The following is a 19504-nucleotide window of genomic DNA, read 5'->3' as shown; positions in this document are numbered from 1 at the left end:
ATGGACACCCCCAGGAGCTGCACAGAGCTGTGGTCACTCACACCAGGAGATGCACGGGATGGATGGACACCCCCAGGGGCTGCACAGAGCTCTGGTCACTCACACCAGGAGATGCTGACCCATCCCAGCCTCTGCTGAAGCATTCAGCACTTGCACTCTGCAGGAATAGCTCTGATAAATTCAAATTGTTTCCACTGGAAACTGACAGCTCACCTCCATCAGGAATGACACCTAAACTCGCTGTTACCCCAGGCCAGCCCAGCTGCCAGGGCACGGAGCAAACACCAGGGAAGGGGAGGTAACAAGCAGAGCAGGGTGCAGCAGTGCTCACCAAGCCCCCAGCAGAGCAGAGCAGAGTCCCAGCTGGATTCACCAGCAGCAGCTCACCAAGGCCAGCTGAGCTCTGCCAGGCACTGGCTGCCCTTGGCTCACACTCCCCACTAACATTCCGTTAAGCCAAGACATTTCCTATCTGTTTGTGATTAGCACTGAGCAGCTTCCCACCAGCCCCACAAAGGACTGCACCTTTCCCTTGCACAGAAGGATTTCACTGAATGGGCTGCTAGGTTCAAGCCTGGATGACTCTGCTCCCTGGGAAGCAAAGCTCCTCCCTGAGCAAACCAGGACCCCAGAAAATCATTTGACATGAGAATTTGCCCAACATTTTCTGAGCAAAGGTAGGAAAAAGAAAATAGACACAAAAGAAGGGATGCAGCTACTGCAACAGAGCAAGTCAAAGGAAGCTAATGGGCAATGATAAATTAACCTAAACTTTATGAAAATGGAAAATAATACATTCATTTCTTTGGCCTCAGTCTGCAAATCTTTGTAGTGTTTCTGTATGCTAAAACCATCAAAACTCCAGCTTTATTATCAATTTACACAGCCACTAAGAGTCCCAGAAGTCAAGGAATCATCCCTCTGGCACTCTGCAGCCAGATGCACCATTGGGAGAGCCCCTCCTCCAGGATCACAAAGGACCATGTCACCTGCCAGCCACAGGACACAGGATGCTCCTGCCTCACAGCAGCCACAGGGGTCACACAGGGACCTGGGCTCTGCCAGGGTTAAGGCAAAACTGCAGGAAGCAATAAAAATCAAACAGCCAACAAGACAATGTGCAAATTTCTGCAAGATTGCCAGTGCTGGACCATAGGCAGTTGCATCTGCATAACTAAAACTGGTTTGTTTTGCTGCCACAAATCAGGCATGTGACCATAACGAGGGAGAGACATTTATTTATATTTCTGGCCAGACAGAAAAAGGCAGGTTAAACTGATCCCAGGATCTCTGCTGCCCTGAGCTCCCGTCTGCACTTGTGAATCTGCAGCTATATCCCCATGGGGGTTTGTTTTTAACACCACCCCTCCCGTCTGCAGGGCTAAGGCAAATAACAAAACCTGTCTCCTGAAAATATTCTGAAGTATTTTCTTGCTAGTACCATCCAGCAAGCATCTCCTGGCAGTGCTGGGGGCAGCTCTCCCCTCTCCTGGCAGCTGGAGGGTGCAAAGCAGCAGAGAAGGAAGGACAGAGCCTGGGCTGGGCAGAGCCTGGGCTGGGCAAAGCCTGGGCACTGTGTGTGTGCAGGAGAGCTGAGACAGCCCTGCATGCAGGGACAGGCAGCAAACAGCCTGCAGGGGCAGGGACAGGCAGCAAACAGCCTGCAGAGCTCAGGGACAGGCAGCAAACAGCCTGCAGGGGCAGGGACAGGCAGCAAACAGCCTGCAGAGCTCAGGGACAGGCAGCAAACAGCCTGCAGGGCTCAGGGACAGGCAGCAAACACCCTGCAGGGGCAGGGACAGGCAGCAAAAACCCTGCAGAGCTCAGGGACAGGCAGCAAACAGCCTGCAGTGGCAGGGACAGGCAGCAAACAGCCTGCAGAGCTCAGGGACAGGCAGCAAACACCCTGCAGGGGCAGGGACAGGCAGCAAAAACCCTGCAGAGCTCAGGGACAGGCAGCAAACACCCTGCAGGGGCAGGGACAGGCAGCAAACAGCCTGCAGGGCTCAGGGACAGGCAGCAAACACCCTGCAGAGCTCAGGGACAGGCAGCACACAGCCTGCAGAGCTCAGGGACAGGCAGCAAACACCCTGCAGAGCTCAGGGACAGGCAGCAAACACCCTGCAGAGCTCAGGGACAGGCAGCAAACAGCCTGCAGGGCTCAGGGACAGGCAGCAAACACCCTGCAGAGCTCAGGGACAGGCAGCACACAGCCTGCAGAGCTCAGGGACAGGCAGCAAACACCCTGCAGAGCTCAGGGACAGGCAGCAAACACCCTGCAGAGCTCAGGGACAGGCAGCAAACAGCCTGCAGGGCTCAGGGACAGGCAGCAAACACCCTGCAGAGCTCAGGGACAGGCAGCAAACAGCCTGCAGGGCTCAGGGACAGGCAGCAAACACCCTGCAGAGCTCACGGACAGGCAGCAAACAGCCTGCAGAGCTCAGGGACAGGCAGCAAACAGCCTGCAGGGCTCAGGGACAGGCAGCAAACAGCCTGCAGGGCTCAGGGACAGGCAGCAGACAGCCTGCAGGGGCAGGGACAGGCAGCAAACAGCCTGCAGAGCTCAGGGACAGGCAGCAAACACCCTGCAGAGCTCAGGGACAGGCAGCAAACACCCTGCAGAGCTCAGGGACAGGCAGCACACACAGCAGCAGTCACGTTCTGCCACTGCCAGCAGCAGAGTGACACTGGCCAGAGCCTCACACACCCTGCAGCAGCCAGGCCCTGCCAGCCCCTGCCCTCTGTGAGACCCCCAGGAACAGCCCCCAGCCCTCCCTGCCCAGCAGGGCCCTCCTGCCCCCCACATGCACCTCACACACCCCCCACATGCACCTCACACACCCCACAGGCACCTCACACGCCCCCACATGCACCTCACACGCCCCCCACATGCACCTCACACACCCCACAGGCACCTCACACGCCCCCACATGCACCTCACACGCCCCCACAGGCACCTCACACGCCCCCCACATGCACCTCATACGCCCCACAGGCACCTCACACACCCCCACAGGCACCTCACACACCCCACAGGCACCTCACATGCCCCACAGGCACCTCACACACCCCCACAGGCACCTCACACACCCCCACAGGCACCTCACACGCCCCACAGGCACCTCACACGCCCCACAGGCACCTCACACGCCCCCACATGCACCTCACACGCCCCCACATGCACCTCACACGCCCCCACATGCACCTCACACGCCCCCACAGGCACCTCACACACCCCACAGGCACCTCATACACCCCACAGGCACCTCACACATGCACCTCACACACCCCACAGGCACCTCACACGCCCCCACAGGCACCTCACACGCCCCCACTATCTTTCCCAGCGTTTTCAGGACAACTCCTTCCCCCGTGAGAGGAGCAGACAACTCTCCAGGCAGGGAGGGAGGCACAGGGTGACCATGGCCAGTCCATGGCCCTGTGCAGGGAGATAAGTGCCCAGCTGAGCCTGCTGCTCCCCATCTCACACAGCCACGGCTCGGCTCCCAGCCTGCAGCACCCCCAGCCATCCCAGCCCCACTGGTTCCAACAACCAGAGCCAGAGGCTTCAGCAAAACCCCTCTGAAATCAGCCTCAGCAGCTTTTCTCTCCTGTGTATCACACCAGGTGTCCTGTCAGCTCCCTGCCCACCTCCAGCCCTCTCTGACCTCCTCAAACACATCTCCAGTGCAGCTTCACTGGCTTACTTCTCTCCCATCCCTGCTAACATTTGCCTTGGAGCTCTCATGCAGGGTTTTCACCTTTCTGCCTCCCATGTTCCTGTCCCTGCTGTGGGGATAAGCACTGTGTTCAGATTCCAGGCCCATCCTCCCTAGTATGAGACCACTGCTTCAAATTTTCATCTATTATCATCTCCATATTTCAGCAGTTCTGTATCAACACTTTGGTTGTTAGTCCCCCTTGCCACCACTTCCCCTCTTCTTTATCCCTGTTTCTCTTCCATTTCAGTCTTTCTCTGGAGATCTGAGCATCTGTCTCCACGAGGGTAGCAAGGGATTAGATATGAATAGAGTAATGACTCAATCCTTGAAGAAAATCAACAGGGTATCTGGGATAATGAGGTAGCCTACATCCAATCCTTCGGTCAAGCCAGGAGATCAGGCTCTGCACAAGTGGAGGGGGGTGTTCATGGTCACTGCCACAGCCTCAGAGAAGGTTTCCATGATCAGGAACCCTGGCCCAGGCCAGGCTGGCACACTCAACACAGAACTGAGCACAGAAAACCCCTGCTCCTTCTCAGAGCATCCTCAGCCAGCAGCCTTCCTTGTGTCCCCACAAATGCAGTGACCAGCTGCTGTCCTGCTGCTCAGGCCCCTGCTCAGGCAGGGAGCACAGGCCTCAGCAGATCTGTGCACCAATCCCTCCAAACCCGGATGGCTGTCCTCCTCCCACAGCTCAGCAGGCTGGGAGCAGCAGAACCCCCTGGACCCCACAGGGGTGACAGCGAGGGATGCTGTGCAGCCACAGCTGGGAGCACTGGAGCATCTCACCTGCACTCAGCACGTCACCCCAGGCCCTGCACCGGAGCCGGTGTGGGCAGGGATGGAGCTGGCACCTCCTCAGAGGAGCACACATGGGCTGGCCCTGCCCACCTCCCAGAAACAGCCACTCCCTGGCAGAAGGCGGTAAGAATGGCCTTTATTCAGGTGAAAACACAAACCAAGCCTACAGCAGGAATCAGACATCCCTGGAGGTGCAATTATGCACAGAACAACATACAGAAATTGTTCCTGGCCCATCAGCAAGCCGTGTGCATTCCAGCTGCACAGAACGTGACCCTGGTGCAGCGTAACACCCCGACACACTCCAGCACCAACCGCCTGCATATGGAAACCATGAGGCTGCAGAGGCCAGGCCAAGAATGATCACGGCCCCGAGCACGCCAGTCACAAACAACAATCACAGAAAAACACTGCAGACATCCTCAGCAAAGCTTTTGGAACAGCTCACCCCAGCCCTGCCCCCAGTGACCCCTCTGCACCCCAAAACCCGAGCAGCAGCAATCACCCAGCCCAGGACATCTCCGAGAATAACGCGAAACCAGGGGACAGTCCCTGGGAGCAAACGCAAATCCCCTCCCATGAAACGAACAAATCCCCTCCCATGAAATGAACAATACCACAGACTAAAAGAATATTTCATCTGCTTAACTGCAGGGTGCAATAACATCAATTTGCCCAAATTACACACAAGCAGGAAGGTAATTGGCACCGAGCAGGGCGTGTTGTGACTGCTCCGTCACTCTCCGAGGCCAGCTACAAAAGACTGAGATTCACGCAAGTAAACAATGGCACGAAACCAACAGCCAGCCCCTTCCCCAGAACCCTCCCTCGGCATCACGCTGCCGCAGTTAGGCAGAGACTTTCCCGAGCCCAGCCTGAGCAGAGCAGCCATCACCAGCTGAGCCGGGCTCTCGAGAAAAATGGAAGCGCTCGAGTTTGCACAAGTTAATCTGCAGAAAAGCTGTGTTACAGTTTTAATTAACCATGTCCTGGACTTGAATATAATGAAGTGGGGAACACGTATCCACATAAAACAAGCAAGCAAAGGGAGAGTGGAGCAGGTTATACATAATAGCGAGGGGACTGAAGAAAGCAATGTAAGGAAAAGGCAAGAAGGAAGCAGCTTACAGTATCCTCTGTCTGAGGGTGGGAAAAGGAGCTGTCATCAGCTAACAGAATTAGCAATTACTGCAATAAGGAGCAGATTTATTAGGTTATCCAGAAATGCCCATTAATGCGGTTTGGTACCAACAGGAAAATCCCTGGGTGTGCAATGCCAGAAGGTTACACTGGCTCATTGCCCTGTGCCTCCAGCCCTTCCCTGAGCTGCAGGGCTGCCGTGTGTCACAGGCACCAGCCCTCCTCCGAAACAACAATTAACCTGGAGCCCGGGATTTGATGCTCAGCGGTGTCAACAGACACAACCTCCGGTTTTATTCCTCTCCAACACTCAGGAACGCCGCGCCTGCCGCACAGCTCCGCACCCGCACCACCACCGGCACTTGCATAATAATGACTGCGGGGCTGGCGGCGAGCGGCCGGAGCAGCGGGGCGACCTCCCTTACATAAGGACCGCAGGATGGATGCGCTCCCACCGGGAGTAGCGCTCCGGACCCGCGCAGCCCCGGGGCCGGACGAGCCGAGCCCATCACCGGCCCGAACGAGCCGAGCCCATCACCGGCCCGAACGAGCCGTGCCGAGCCCATCACCGGCCCGAACGAGCCGTGCCGAGCCCATCACCGGCCCGAACGAGCCGTGCCGAGCCCATCACCGGCCCGAACGAGCCGTGCCGAGCCCATCACCGGCCCGAACGAGCCGAGCCGAGCCCATCACCGGCCCGAACGAGCCGTGCCGAGCCCATCACCGGCCCGAACGAGCCGAGCCGAGCCCATTACCGGCCCGAACGAGCCGTGCCCATCACCGGCCCGAACAAGCCGAGCCGAGCCCATCACCGGCCCGAACGAGCCGAGCCGAGCCCATTACCGGCCCGAACGAGCCGTGCCCATCACCGGCCCGAACGAGCCGAGCCCATCACCGGCGCCCCGCACGGCGATGGGCTCGGATCGTTGGGCAGGGCCGGTTTCCCCCGGAGCCCCTTGGCAGGGCAGTGCCCGGTTTCCCCCCGAGGCCCTTGGCAGGGCAGTGCCGGCTCCCCCCGGAGCCCCTTGGCAGGGCCGGCTCCCCCCGCAGTCCCGCAGCGCTGCCCGGCTCCCCCCGAGCCCCGCGGCCCCGCTGCCGCAGCGCGGGAGGGGCGGGGGGCGCGGCGCTGCCCCCGCGGCCGGTCCGGCCCGATCCCGCCCCGCCCCGCACACAAAGGCGGCCCCGCACCGGCCCCGCTCCGCACCTTTGACCTGCGCCTCGTAGTCGGCGATGATCTCTTTGTCCTTCTTGAACTTGCCCGGCGCTGACATGGTGCGGGAGGGAGGGCGCGGGCCCCGCCGCGCTCCGCCGCCGCCTCACCCGGCCGCGGCCCCGCCGCCACCAGCGGCCGCCGGCATTGGCGGCACCGGGGACACCGCGCTCGGCCGGGGCACCGCGGGGACAGCGCGCAGCGGAGCCGGGCGGGGCAGAGCCGGGCCGGGCCGAGCCGAGCGCAGCCGCTGCCGCCGCCGGCCGAGGCGGGGCCCTGGCGCCGCTCCTGCGCTCAGGTTGGCGCGGGGCGGGCGCTCCCGAGCCGCTTCCCCGCCCCGGCCCCGCCCCGGCCCCGCAGCGCCCGGCTCCGCTCGGCCCGGCCCGGCTCGGCCGCGCCCCCGGCGGGCGAACCCGCGGTGCTCGGGCAGCGCCGGTGCCGCCGGGCGGGACTGCTGTGTGTGCGCCCCGCTGCGGGATCCGCCGCTCTAACCCCGGGATCCGCCGCTCTCCCCCCGGGATCCCCGCTCTGCCCCCGGATCCGCCTCTCTGCCCCCGGGATCCCCGCTCTCTCCTTCCCCGGGATCCCCGCTCTCTCCTTCCCCGGGATCCCCGCTCTCTGCCCCCGGGATCCGCCGCTCTCTGCCCCCGGGATCCCCGCTCTCTCCCCGGGATCCCCGCTCTCCCCCCGGGTTCCCCGCTCTAACCCCGGGATCCCCGCTCGGCCCCCGGGATCCCCGCTCTCCCCCCGCTCTCCCCGCAGATCCCCGTCCCGGAGCGGCCCCTCGCAGCCCGGGGCTCCGGCTCCATCCGGTCACCGCTGGGACAGCGCGGGTGCACTGGAGCAGATTTGTCACTTGTTAAAATTGAGGCAAAAAGCAGAAAGCATCGTTTCGGTAGAAGCGCTTTATCGGGCCCTAGCTGAGCGCTGGGACCAGCCTGAGCCCCCGCAGTGCGCGGGCACACCCGAGCCTCGGGCGGGCGATGCGCGATCGGCTCCGCACATCCCGCCGGCTGAGCGGCTCCTCTGGCCGGCCCGGCTCCACCACAGCTCCCATCGCTGCTCCACACAATGGGGGCTTTTATGGGTGTCTTGTGAGGAGTGAATTCAGGGAGATTTGATGATTCACAGTCCCTCTGCCAACTTTAAAAAATAACTCCAGCACATTACACAAATAATTTACCTAGTGCGTGCAGGCGGCACAGAGGAGCATTCTGCATCTCAGTGGCTGTGGAAAGGCCTGGGGAGGAGGGAGGAAAAGCCAGTTCTTCCGGGGAATGTGAGGCCCAGGCTCGGGCTGAGCAGCGTTACTCCAGCTCGAGGTGGAACAAGGGGCTCAGGGGGAGCAAAACCTGTGCTAGAGCCCCACTGGGCACAGGGAGAGGCAGAGCACAGGGAGCTCGGGGAAGGCACAGGGACAGTGGCTGTGGGTCAGTGCTTTGTGGAGCACTGGAGAGCTGTACCAGTCCCTAGGTGAGCTGCTGCATCCCCTGCAGGGAATATGGGATGGGATGGGATGGGATGGGATGGGATGGGATGGGATGGGATGGGATGGGATGGGATGGGATGGGATGGGATATGGGATGGGATATGGGATGGGATATGGGATGGGATGGGATATGGGATGGGATGGGATATGGGATGGGATGGGATGGGATATGGGATGGGATATGGGATGGGAGATGGGATGGGATGGGATGGGATGGGATGGGATGGGATGGGATGGGATGGGATGGGATGGGATGGGATGGGATGGGATGGGATATGGGATGGGATATGGAATGGGATATGGGATGGGATATGGGATGGGATGGGATGGGATATGGGATGGGATGGGATGCTGTGCTGTGTGTGTGTTACTGCCCTGAGCTGTACTTGCAGCAGGGCTGGAAAGGCAACACCAAGGAGAGTCAGGAGGTATCAAAGAATGATCCCCCAGGACCTTCAGGTCTGTGGAGAGGGTGCACTGGAGTGTGAAATGATTGGTACACACCAATGGTTTATCATTTCCCAAAGCAAGGAAAAGCCAATTTACACCCTGACCAGAAAAGTCCAGGGATGGTGATGTGTTCCTTCACAGCCAAGAAGACTCTGGAGGGGCCTTACGGTTCTGAGCTCACTCTGCACAAAGAAAAAACAAACCAAACTGAGCAAGAAAAGAGAAGCACAGGCCATTTGATAAAGGATTCATCCTAGCAGCAGTCACTTCTCCCTGCAACACCCGCAGGGGTTCAGAGGGCAAGGACCAGCATTCCTGATAACCACCTGTGCCAGAAGACAGATTTTGATTTTCTTGCCAAATTGGTTCAAACCTGTGAGGCCACCTCTGAGGTCAAGGCCAAGTGTCTGAGGGTGTTAAGCATCTTTTCTCAGAGTGGTCAGCAATATAGTGGTGAAAGAAAAATCCCAGTGATGAAATGATCCAACAGCACCAGAGGTTTCTGCCACTCAGATATCATGAAAAATAAAGAAGCAGTTTTAGCGGAAGAAAAATAATCCAATCATGAATTAATGATCTTAAATAAATATCAATGTCTAAGATACTTTATGGAATTTCTACTTGAAACAGCTTCTTAAAAGGAAGGATTACATTGTAATTCACTTTATGACACTCTGAACCCAGAATTTTTTAATGAGGAATGGGATGAAATGGGATTTAATCATAATAAACACTTCAAGCTTGAGGTACAGAGAAACCAACAGTAGCTATGGCAACGTGGTCACTCCAGTAAGGCTAATGCAGATTATTTCCAGGGCAGTAGCCTTGTGTGTGCTCAGGAAGCAGAGGTAATGTTGGCTTAAAGCAATTCCTAAATTAAGGAAATTTTTTTAAGCAGAAGCTGTCTTGCACTCTTTGTTTCCAGCTTCAAACTGTAAGTGTTTGACAATGTGCTGAACACAGAGCAGCTCAGCAGAGTATTGGCATGCTGCTTCCAGGGACACTCAGTGTGTCACCATGAGCTGGGCAGACCCTCTGGCCATGGAGTCACAGAATGGGTTGGGTTGGAAGGGACCCCGAGGCTCATCCCATCCCAGCCCCTGCCGTGGGCAGGGACACCCTCCACTATCCCAGCTTTCTCCAAGCTCTGTCCTGCCCCACCTGGAGCACTTTCAGAGATGGAATATCCATCCAATGTCCATGGGATACCTGCTCTCACACCAGTGAAGCTTTGGCAGAAAAGGCTGGAGCCAGGCTGGAGGCCACACCAAGCCACAGGTGATGGGACCAAGCTGTTGATGGAAACCTTCAGAGCCCTGTGCAGTGCCAGAGCTGCAGCTCTGCCCCAGCTCCTCATCCCAGAGCAGGGCAGCTCGGGACATGACCCAGCTCTCCCTTCTGCCTTCCTGGGTCTCTGAAAGGCAAAATCCCTGGTGCCACTCCTTGGGTTGATGAAGCTGGGGAAGGGGGATGACTTTGGCCATTGATGTGTGGCTGAACCCTCTGCAGCCTCTCTGGGAAGTTAAATTATCTGTAGATTAGAACTTGGTGATGGAAGCTGTTCCAGTCCAGGCCCAAGGGTCCCAGGGAGGGCTGGGCTCTGCCTCAGGCTCATGAGACCTGCAGCACCCCAGGGACGGCACTCAGCTGCAGCAGGGTCAGCTGGGCAATAAATGTGTGAGCTGGGCCAGCAGAGCCAGCCCTGCTGCTGTCCCTCTGTGGGAATGGCACAGCTCTGCACAGCCTGCAGGGGAAAGGCTCCCAGACACGTTTCCCAGGGTAGGAGAAAACTCTCTGGAGACAGTAACACGGCAGCTGTTGGTGCTACACCTTTGTTTTTGAACCTTACATCTTCTTTCCTGCCAGCAAAGTGCTGTTACCTTGTCATATTAACAGAGAGCTACTTCTTACTCTGTTCCCTTTTTTCTCTGTAGTGAAGTGCAGTTGTAACTTGGCACTGACAGAGCTGTACCAACGGGTCCTGCCTTAGCACCCAAAATAACTGCAGCCAAAGATTTCTGTGTGTGGAAATGCATGGTGTTTTTCAGGCAAAGCATCCCTGAAGTTTGCTTTTGATTTTTATTTTATTCAGGTCTCCAACAGCTCAGTTGTAAGTAGAAAGGTATCTTCCAAAAATACATGTGTAGTATCCTCGAGGCCATGAATATTCAGAGAAGAAAAAGAGCATTCTGAAGTACACCCATCTCTATCCCAGCCTCTTCCACTGTTGCCATCTTAAGCCCTTGTGGTACCAGTAGAATTATTGTAGTGTTATGCTGGTCAATAATCCAAGTCCCTGTAAGAAATGGGAATGTTTACATGTGACTAAATGCATGAAGAATCATAATAAACAATTGGGAAGGCAACAGCAATATTTCCCAGTAGCTGCAATTCTCCTGTGAAAGGCTCTAAAGTCACAAGGAACCTGTGGTGACTGCACAAGGCCATGGTCACACTGCACTGTGCTTATCAGTGCTGAAAGGCTCTTGCCAGCAGTTTCCTGATAGAGATCTGCTGCCTCTGCTTCCTCAGGGAGATTGCCCAGGCCCTGTGGTCAGAGCTGCACTTTCATTTCCCTGCTGCAAGCAGCAGCTTCAGCTCGAGCAGCCTCTGCTTTTGGGGGTGGGCACTGAGCATCTGCAGGCTCTGCAGGATGGACATCCCTGCACAGGGCTGGTGCTTCAGTGCCCAGCCCAGATGTGCAGCTGGATTCCAGCAGCTGTTTGGGATTCCCTGGGATGGGCTGCAGCCCTTGCCCTGCCCCCAAAGGGGTGCTTGTGCACGCAGCTCTCCAGGAGCAGCAGCAGGAGCTGTCTGCTCTGCTGGGCTGTTTCCACAGCCTTGATCCTGTGCTGAATCCAGGGTGACCCATCCCACCTGTGCTGGAGCTGGAGCTGCCAGAACCAGATTGTTAATTGTACTCCCACTGATTCAGAGGAAAGCTAAATGTGTAATAACTCATGTGCCTCAGGCACCCCCTTTCTCCACATGTTATTGCTCCTCTCTGCCCCACTTTCTCCCATTTGCCCCATCCTGGGGTAGGATGCCCCCACCCTGTGCTCCTGGGAGCTGTGGCTCCTCCTGCACCCCACGGGCACAGCTCCCCCCGGGTGGGCACTCTGCCCTCTGGGCAGTGGGATTTGCACTTTGGAGTGCCCTGACCCACAGGTTCTGACCCCAGGCCTGACCTCCTCAGGTCTGCCCCACAGGAAACACTGTGGGGAGGGAGAACTGAAATGCAGAAGTGCTTTAAAGCCAGTCTTAACATTCCCAAATCCAGATGACCTCTGTTGCAGTTACTCAGATTTTACATTTCTGGTCTGTGCCACCAGCATAGGTTGAACTTTGCTGAAACAGTGCTGGGCAAGAAGTTTGTTCCTTTTTAAAGATTACCAAGGCTTTGAGGATTTTGGTACAGAATATGATTTGTGGGTAAAATACATGATGTTCACATGCAAAAGAAATAAAGCCAAGAAATCCAGTGTTTATAATTACCCACTGGATTTAAATAAATTGATTTAATGTGTTTCTGAGGGGAAGGAGGAAAGAGCAACACAGGAATTCTTGTCACACGATTTCCATCTGAAATCTAACACAATTACTGCAGCAGGATTCAGTTACCAAAGGAAAAAAAAAGAAGGGAAATCAGGAGTCAATTGAGTTGCTGCAAAATTTAATATCTTGCTGTCATCTTTGTTCTTGGTAGAGAGTTGCTGTAGCAACAGACCAAAAAAAGAACTTGCACAAGAGGAGGAGCTTGCTGCTCTTTTAACAACATCTCTTTACCTCCCTGAGTTACTGTTTGTGGCCAATAATTCCCTTCCTGAGGATCAGTGCACATAAGGCCAGAGCCTGCAGGTGCCACACCTGTCCCACCCAGTGCTGCTCTCAGCCCCTCTGCGGCTGTGGCCACTCTTTCCTGTAGAGCTGAGCCCATCCCTCCACATGCAAGATCCATCTATTCCTTGATCCACTTCCATCTCTGGGGGCTCTGCAGATCAGCTCTGTGTGGGATTGTGCAGCTATAAATGAGAGTCACTTTCCCCAGCACTGCCTTTGCTGCCAGCACAGCAGCTCAGGGACAGGCTGGGGGCAGCAGCCTCAGGTCCTCTGTGCAGAGCAGAGCCGGCTCCTGTGCCCTCTCCTGCTGAGGCAAGGGAAGCTCCAGAGCTGGTGCTGCCAGGGCTGACAGTGTTTTCCAATAGTTGGGTCCCTGCTGTTTGTTGCTCCCAGTTAATTCAGTCACACATGATCTCCAATTCTCCATCTGCAGTGTGAAACCCACTGACAGCACTTTTAGGCATTTGGGATGCAGAACTCCTGAGTGCAGGTTGGAAAGCAGCTGCAGGAGCTTTCCCTGTGTGCCTGGGGAAGTTCATGGCCCTGAGCACCCCTGCCCAAAACAGGGTCCCTGCCCATCCCAGCACATCCCAGCACATCCCAGCAGGTCTCCCTGATGTGGTGCTGGGCTGGATGTGCCAGCAGGGCTCAGAGCTGAGGGTGAGCCCCTGTTCCCACCAGTGTTTCCCTGAGCCGTGGCAGCAGCGAGGCAAGAGGGGCAGCTGGGTGGGCAGGGGCACACCGGGACAGAAACGGCTCACCTGGGACACCAGGGTCTGGCCACATCCCATTTCCAGGTCTGGAAGTGGAGTTGGCACTCCTGCTTCCCTCTGGGGGCACTTGCAAGGCTGCTGATAGAAAGGAGCAGCCCCTCGTGTCAGCCCTTGGGAAGGGGCAGCACCAGCCTGCTGCACACCCAGCCCAGCTGGATTTCTTCCAGGCTGCACTCTGCTGCTGCCCTCCCCAGCATCCCCACCTGTCTGGGTGTGCCCTGCTGCCAGGCAAGCAGAGCCCACGGGCACAGAGCCCTGTGCCATCCCAAAGCTGCGGCGAGGGCACTGCCTGGAGCTGCTGGGGCAGGGCTGCAGCTCCCCCCGTCCTGCTGGGCACTCTGCTCACACTGCCCAGCTCTGCTGCCCTTGGGAGAGTGACCCAGTGCCTGCAGCTGGGCCAGGGGCAGGGCCAGCCCCTGCCCTGCCGGGGCTGCAGCGGGACAGGGACAGCAGGAAAGGAAAAGCCTGGGAAACTGAGCTGGCACTGTGTGCTCACACAAAGCACCATTGTTCCCTGGCTCAGAGATGCAGTTTAGTAGGGCAGGCTGTCCTCCCCAGCAGCACACAGCCCCAAGGGAAGCTGCATGTGGGGCCTCTGTCTGAACTGACAGCGATTGATGAGGGAGAAGGGGCCAAATGGAAAACACAGCTTTGAGGGAGAATTCACTCTCTCATTAGAGCTGAATACAGCTGGCCAAAGGGGCCTTTTCCTGGAGAAGCCCCAGGCTCCAGCCACATTCACAACTTCATTGCAAATTCCAGCATGAAAGTGTTGTTTCCTGAAAGAGTGGAAAGTTTTGGTGTTTTTAGTGCCCCTTCACACTGGCAGAGCAGCAGCACAGAGCCCCAGCGACCTGTGCACACAGCACAGGGACTCTCAGGGCTGCTTTTGTGAAGCCTCACTCATGTATTAGCAGCCCAGGCAGGGGGAATTTTTAGTTTTTCTCAGGAGCTCAGGCTAGGCACCCTGAAATGGGTTTGGTGCATTACACCACTGTCCATCCCATGGGTTATTTACCACTGGGCACTCACAGGAGAACACCAGCACTTCACACACAAGTGGCTTCCCAGGCTCTTGGCTTCAGCTCTAATTTAGCAGGCAGGGATTTTCTAATTTCCTCCACCAGCTCAACTGAATGCAAAGTAGGTTGGGACAAAGGCAGCAGCAGGAGTGGAAGGGCTGGGGAGGAGGGGGATGCTCTGTGTGCTCAGGGCTCCAGGGCTGTGCCAGGAAACTGCTGAGTCTGCCCCACTGCACCAGTGCACTCCTGGGCTTTGTTCCCCAGACCTTCCCTCTGCCCAGGCCCAGGGGGACCAGCTCTGGGGGGCAAAGCCAGCCCTTGGCACAAGGCATAAGGCAGTGCACGTGCTTTTGTGCTTCCACATGGCAAAACCAGGGAAAAGTGGCAATTATTAATGCTATTCCACAGTGAGGTCACACATTACCCCGTTGTGATGGGCTGGATTAATGAGCATGAAAAACGGAGAGGAGAGGAGAGGAGAGGAGAGGAGAGGAGAGGAGAGGAGAGGAGAGGAGAGGAGAGGAGAGGAGAGGAGAGGAGAGGAGAGGAGAGGAGAGGAGAGGAGAGGAGAGGAGAGGAGAGGAGAGGAGAGGAGAGGAGAGGAGAGGAGAGGAGAGGAGAGGAGAGGAGAGGAGAGGAGAGGAGAGGAGAGGAGAGGAGAGGAGAGGAGAGGAGAGGAGAGGAGAGGAGAGGAGAGGAGAGGAGAGGAGAGGAGAGGAGAGGAGATGCTCTTTACTGGAGCAGCAGCAGTCAAACCTTCCCAGAAGAGCTGAAGCAGCACGAGCACTGTGCTGATGTGAGCTGTGTCAGCACGTCTGGACCCAGCCAAGCCCCTCCTGGATCTGCACAGGGCTTGGGCTGCAGTGAGGTGGCCCCATGGTCCCCAGGCCCTGCCCCAGCCCTAGGACAGGATTCCTGCAGCTCCCAGGGGCTCCTGAAGCTTCCCTGGCTGCCCTGCACAGAGTGGGTCTGGCAGCATCCCCTCCAATCTGCACCTCGGGGACAGAACAGCAGCTGGGGCAGGCAGGGAAGGCTGGAGCAGCACAGCATCTCAGGCTGGCTGTGCCTGTAGGACACAGAGACACTCCCAGAGTGAGGCAAGGACAGCAATCCACTTTTATGCCATGTTTTTAAAGCTGTTTTCTCTCCTCTGTGACCAGCATCACTGTGCTTTGGGTTGGACAGTTTGTGTGCACAGTGAATCTAATTTGATTTTTATCCTTTTTGTCTCCCTCTGTTTTGCACACTGCATTAGGCTTTTGTTCCAAGGCAGTTCAAGCAGATTTGCTGTGTGCTCCGAGCTGCCCTGCAGTGCTGGCAGAGCCTCAAGCACACACAGTGTCACAGAAGAGAAATGCTGTGGATAAGGGGGAGCCCCAGGGACCAGGACTGTCCCCAGCAGCAGAGACAGCAGCTGAGTGTGGTGTGGGCAGGAGCTCAGAGCTGCCCTGCCCTGGCAGCACTCTGCTCACTGGGGCTGCAGCCACGGGGGATTGTCCAGGAGGCTCCAAGAGCTCCAAGAGAAACAGCAGCAATATTGTTCAGCTACACCCTGACGTTTGATTTCTCTCTCCCCCTTTCTAAGCTCGTGCTGCTCATGTGCTGCTCCCACAGGTGAAATGTGGAGGTGGCAGAGCAGCAGCTGCTGGTGGCCCAAGGTCTGCACTGTGCCCTGCCCAGCAGAGCTGGTGCTCCATGAGCCCCAGGTCAATCCTTCCCTTCAGGAATGTCCCAGCATGCTCCAAGGATAGCCACAACTGCTTTCCAGAAAAAAAAAAAAGCTGCACTAATTTGTGTTGGCACTGATTTGGCACTGGTTTCTCATGTGCCAATCATGATACATTTTCTTTCCCTGTCCTCCCCTAATTACTGCAGTAAGAAAAATCTGGTTTATAGTGACAGTGGAATATCCATTAGGTACTATTTAAATGTATACAGATCCATAGATGCTTAAATATAATTAGATTCAAATGCCTTGAGGAGGAAATGAGGACAAAAGATACTTTGAATAAGAAATACATTGTATTAGACAATCTACGGGTTTAGTAGCACCAGAAAATACTTTTTAAATTACGGTGGACTTGTAATAGCTGTGAGTTTCAGTCTGAAGGATAAAGCCCACCCTCCTACATGGGAACAGCGGTGCTGCAAGGAGGGAAAGCTGAGGCAGAGCAGTGTGAGAGCCAGCCAGGACAGGAGCAAAGCTGAGGCACAGCTTGGGACACACCCTGGGCTGGGCTGAGCTGCTGAGCCAGGGGACAGCCACCGTGGCTTCGTGCTGGGCTTCAGCAGCCCGTGCTCACAGCCCTGCTGCCTCCAGCCCTCCTCTCCCTCCTCTCCATCCTGTCCCTCTCTCCTTCCCCTCCTTCCTCTCTCTCCTCTCTCTCCTTTCTCTCCTCTCCATCCTCTCCATCCTCTCCATCCTCTCCTTCCTCTCCCTCCTCTCTCTCCTCTCCATCCTCTCCATCCTCTCCATCCTCTCCATCCTGTCCCTCTCTCCTTCCCCTCCTTCCTCTCTCTCCTCTCTCTCCTTTCTCTCCTCTCCATCCTCTCCATCCTGTCCCTCTCTCCTTCCTCTCTCTCCTCTCCATCCTGTCCCTCTCTCTCTCCTCTCCAGCTGCTCTGGCTGTCCCTGCCCCTGCCAAAACGGGCTGCATCCCATAACTCGTGCCATGGGGATCAGGTGTGAGCCTGCTGTGGGTTCCTAGGCACAGACTGCTCAGGGGCACACTGCTCCAGAAGGGAAAGCTCCATATCCTGGGGTCTCCAGAAACCCAGCAGGAATGGAGGCGCTGCTCTGAGAACACCCAGCTGGTGTCAGCCAGCCCCAAAGGCAAAGCAGAAGCACAGCAGGTGCTGGGAGCTGCTGGCACTGCCTGTGCAGCCTCAGAGTGACCCCTGGCAGCCTCACAGCTCCTCTCCAGCAAGGACCCTGCACTCCTGCCCAAGGCATGGCGCTGCAGGTGCAGCCCCCAGGCTGGAGGAGCAGAGCACAACACGTGTGCAAGGCAGGAACTCAGCTGGGCTGTGCCAGCTGTCCTCGTGCCCAGAACTGCTGCACAGCACTGTCAGACCCAACTGGCAACCTCAGCTGTAGCATCAACAGCACAGGGACACACAGCCAGTGCTGTGTGAGAGGCAACATGTTGTGGGGGATTTTAATTTGAAATAAAGGCTGGGGTGACCTTTCATTTCAGGTTTTAATTAAGTCCCCTGCTTCGAAGCTGCAGAGAAAAATCCTGAAAAATATAATCCAAGAACATGGTAAAGTCTCATATGTCAAACTGAGCAAAGTCCTGAGCTGCTGTTGTTTTACTTGTAAGTTTGTTAGTGCAAAGGACACAGCTCCCCCAGTGCTCACAGTCTGACTTTCTGCAGGACACATCAAATGCCAGACAAGCCAAAGCCTTAGGCCTGCATTTCATCTTATCACAAGATGCTGATTTACCTGCATTCAGGGTATCATTTTTCCATCCTTGCTCTCCCTCAACTCAAAAGAGCTACTTGCAGAGCTCTTGTCAGTCTGTGGCTGCAGCTCTGGACCCCATTCTTTCCAAACAGGTCCCTCCTGTTCCCAGGCAGCACCACCTGGGCTCCATGGGATCTCCAGCAAGGGTTTGCTCACATCCTTCTCTTTCCAGCTGGGTTTGGCTAGTTTCTCCCCAGGCACACGTGCAGATAGCCCAGAAACATTTGCAGAGGAAGGCCAGCAGTGGTGCCCAGCTCTGAGCTCCTTCCTTTCTGCTGGGCTGGAGGCTGAGGTCCCCAGCACCACCCAGGCAGGTCTGTCTCCTGTTTCTGCAGCCTTGGCATCCCTCCCCTGTCCTCTTACACTCCTGCTCTAGGCCCTTCCAAGAGCTGTTTCAGTGGCAGTGTTTGAGATCTGGGCCTTGGCATGTCTTAAGAGGAAATGGAGCTGACAGCAGCAGCAGACGTGCTGCAGCCTGACAGAGCTGGGCCAGAGCAGGGCAGCCCCATTTCCTGAGCAAACCACACACAGAGCACTGTTTCATAACCACCTTGGGCAAGACCTGGGCAGCAGCATGAAACACTCCTGCAAATGCTTCAAAACTGTGGCAAAAGCTCAGCACCAACACTGCCAGATCTTTGCTCTGACATATTTCACACCAAACTGAATCCCACTGCTCCACAAATGGGTTGCTGTGTGTGTGGCTCAGGCTGCTGCAGGGATGAGGTGTTGCTCCTCTTCCCCCCAGCTGTCACTCCTCATCCAAACCAGCTCCAGTTCACAGAACATCCAGGTCAAAAAGAAGAACCAGGTCAGCAGAGACAGTGACTGGCACCTCCACCCTCTGCTATGACATGAAACACTGGGAAATCACCAGGTAAGGAAAACCAAGAATTTGGGACAGCTGGCACCTCCCTAACACTCACTTCCACCTACTAATCCACCCCCCAAAATAAGGCACAACTGATTGAACTGAGTGAACACTGCCATCCCCATGGAGGAGCCCCACACCCGCACTGCTGGTCCCTGGAGGCTGTTTCACAGCACAGTGACACATCCCAGCAGAGCTGCCCACGGCCCACAGCAGCATGAACACACAGAGCTGGGGGCCAGAGCTCTGGAGGGAGCCCCACACCCTCAACCCAAAATCTTACAGGGAGGAATTTGGGTGAGTGACCCATGTCAGTGCTTGAGCTGGATTCATTCCAACAAAGGGTTATCTTCCCTGCTATGAAATGAGTTTGGAGATCATCATGGTTCAGAATTCCAAAACGACAAGCCTTGGTTCTCTGGTGTCACTGTTTTGCAGCTCAGTGAAAGCCCTGTCCCTGCTGAAGGGATTCCCTCCAGCCCAGGGTGAGGCTGCTGGAGGGGCAGCAGGACAGCCCAGCTGGAGAATTGGCACCACAGCCCAGGAGACTGACAATCCAAAAACTATTGCCATGGCTGCAAGTATTTCATGTGAGCCCCATCTGACAATAATGTCTGCATGTAGTCATGGATATAGAACAAACAAATCACTAAATTGCAGAAAAACAATGAGAAAATTTAAACCTGGAGTTTGTTCTGGATTCTGCTCCCTGCAGAG

At 56.3% G+C, this 19504-nt stretch overlaps 1 protein-coding gene across 1 annotated transcript in view; it reads right to left on the bottom strand.

The window, feature by feature from the left end:
- SRGAP3 (SLIT-ROBO Rho GTPase activating protein 3) overlaps positions 1 to 7129 on the bottom strand; it is a 66272-nt gene extending 59143 nt beyond the window's left edge. The window contains exon 1 of the mRNA XM_056501688.1: positions 6868 to 7129. Coding sequence (XP_056357663.1) covers positions 6868 to 6934 — 67 coding nt within the window. The 5' untranslated portion in view covers positions 6935 to 7129. The remainder of the gene's footprint in view (positions 1 to 6867) is intronic.
- Between the last annotated feature and the right edge of the window lie 12375 nt (positions 7130 to 19504).

Source organism: Oenanthe melanoleuca, chromosome 12, assembly GCF_029582105.1.
Source record: "Oenanthe melanoleuca isolate GR-GAL-2019-014 chromosome 12, OMel1.0, whole genome shotgun sequence".
In the NCBI taxonomy this organism is placed as follows: domain Eukaryota; kingdom Metazoa; phylum Chordata; class Aves; order Passeriformes; family Muscicapidae; genus Oenanthe; species Oenanthe melanoleuca.
Note: the sequence above shows the minus strand (reverse complement) of the source record. Positions and strands in the feature narration are given on the sequence as shown.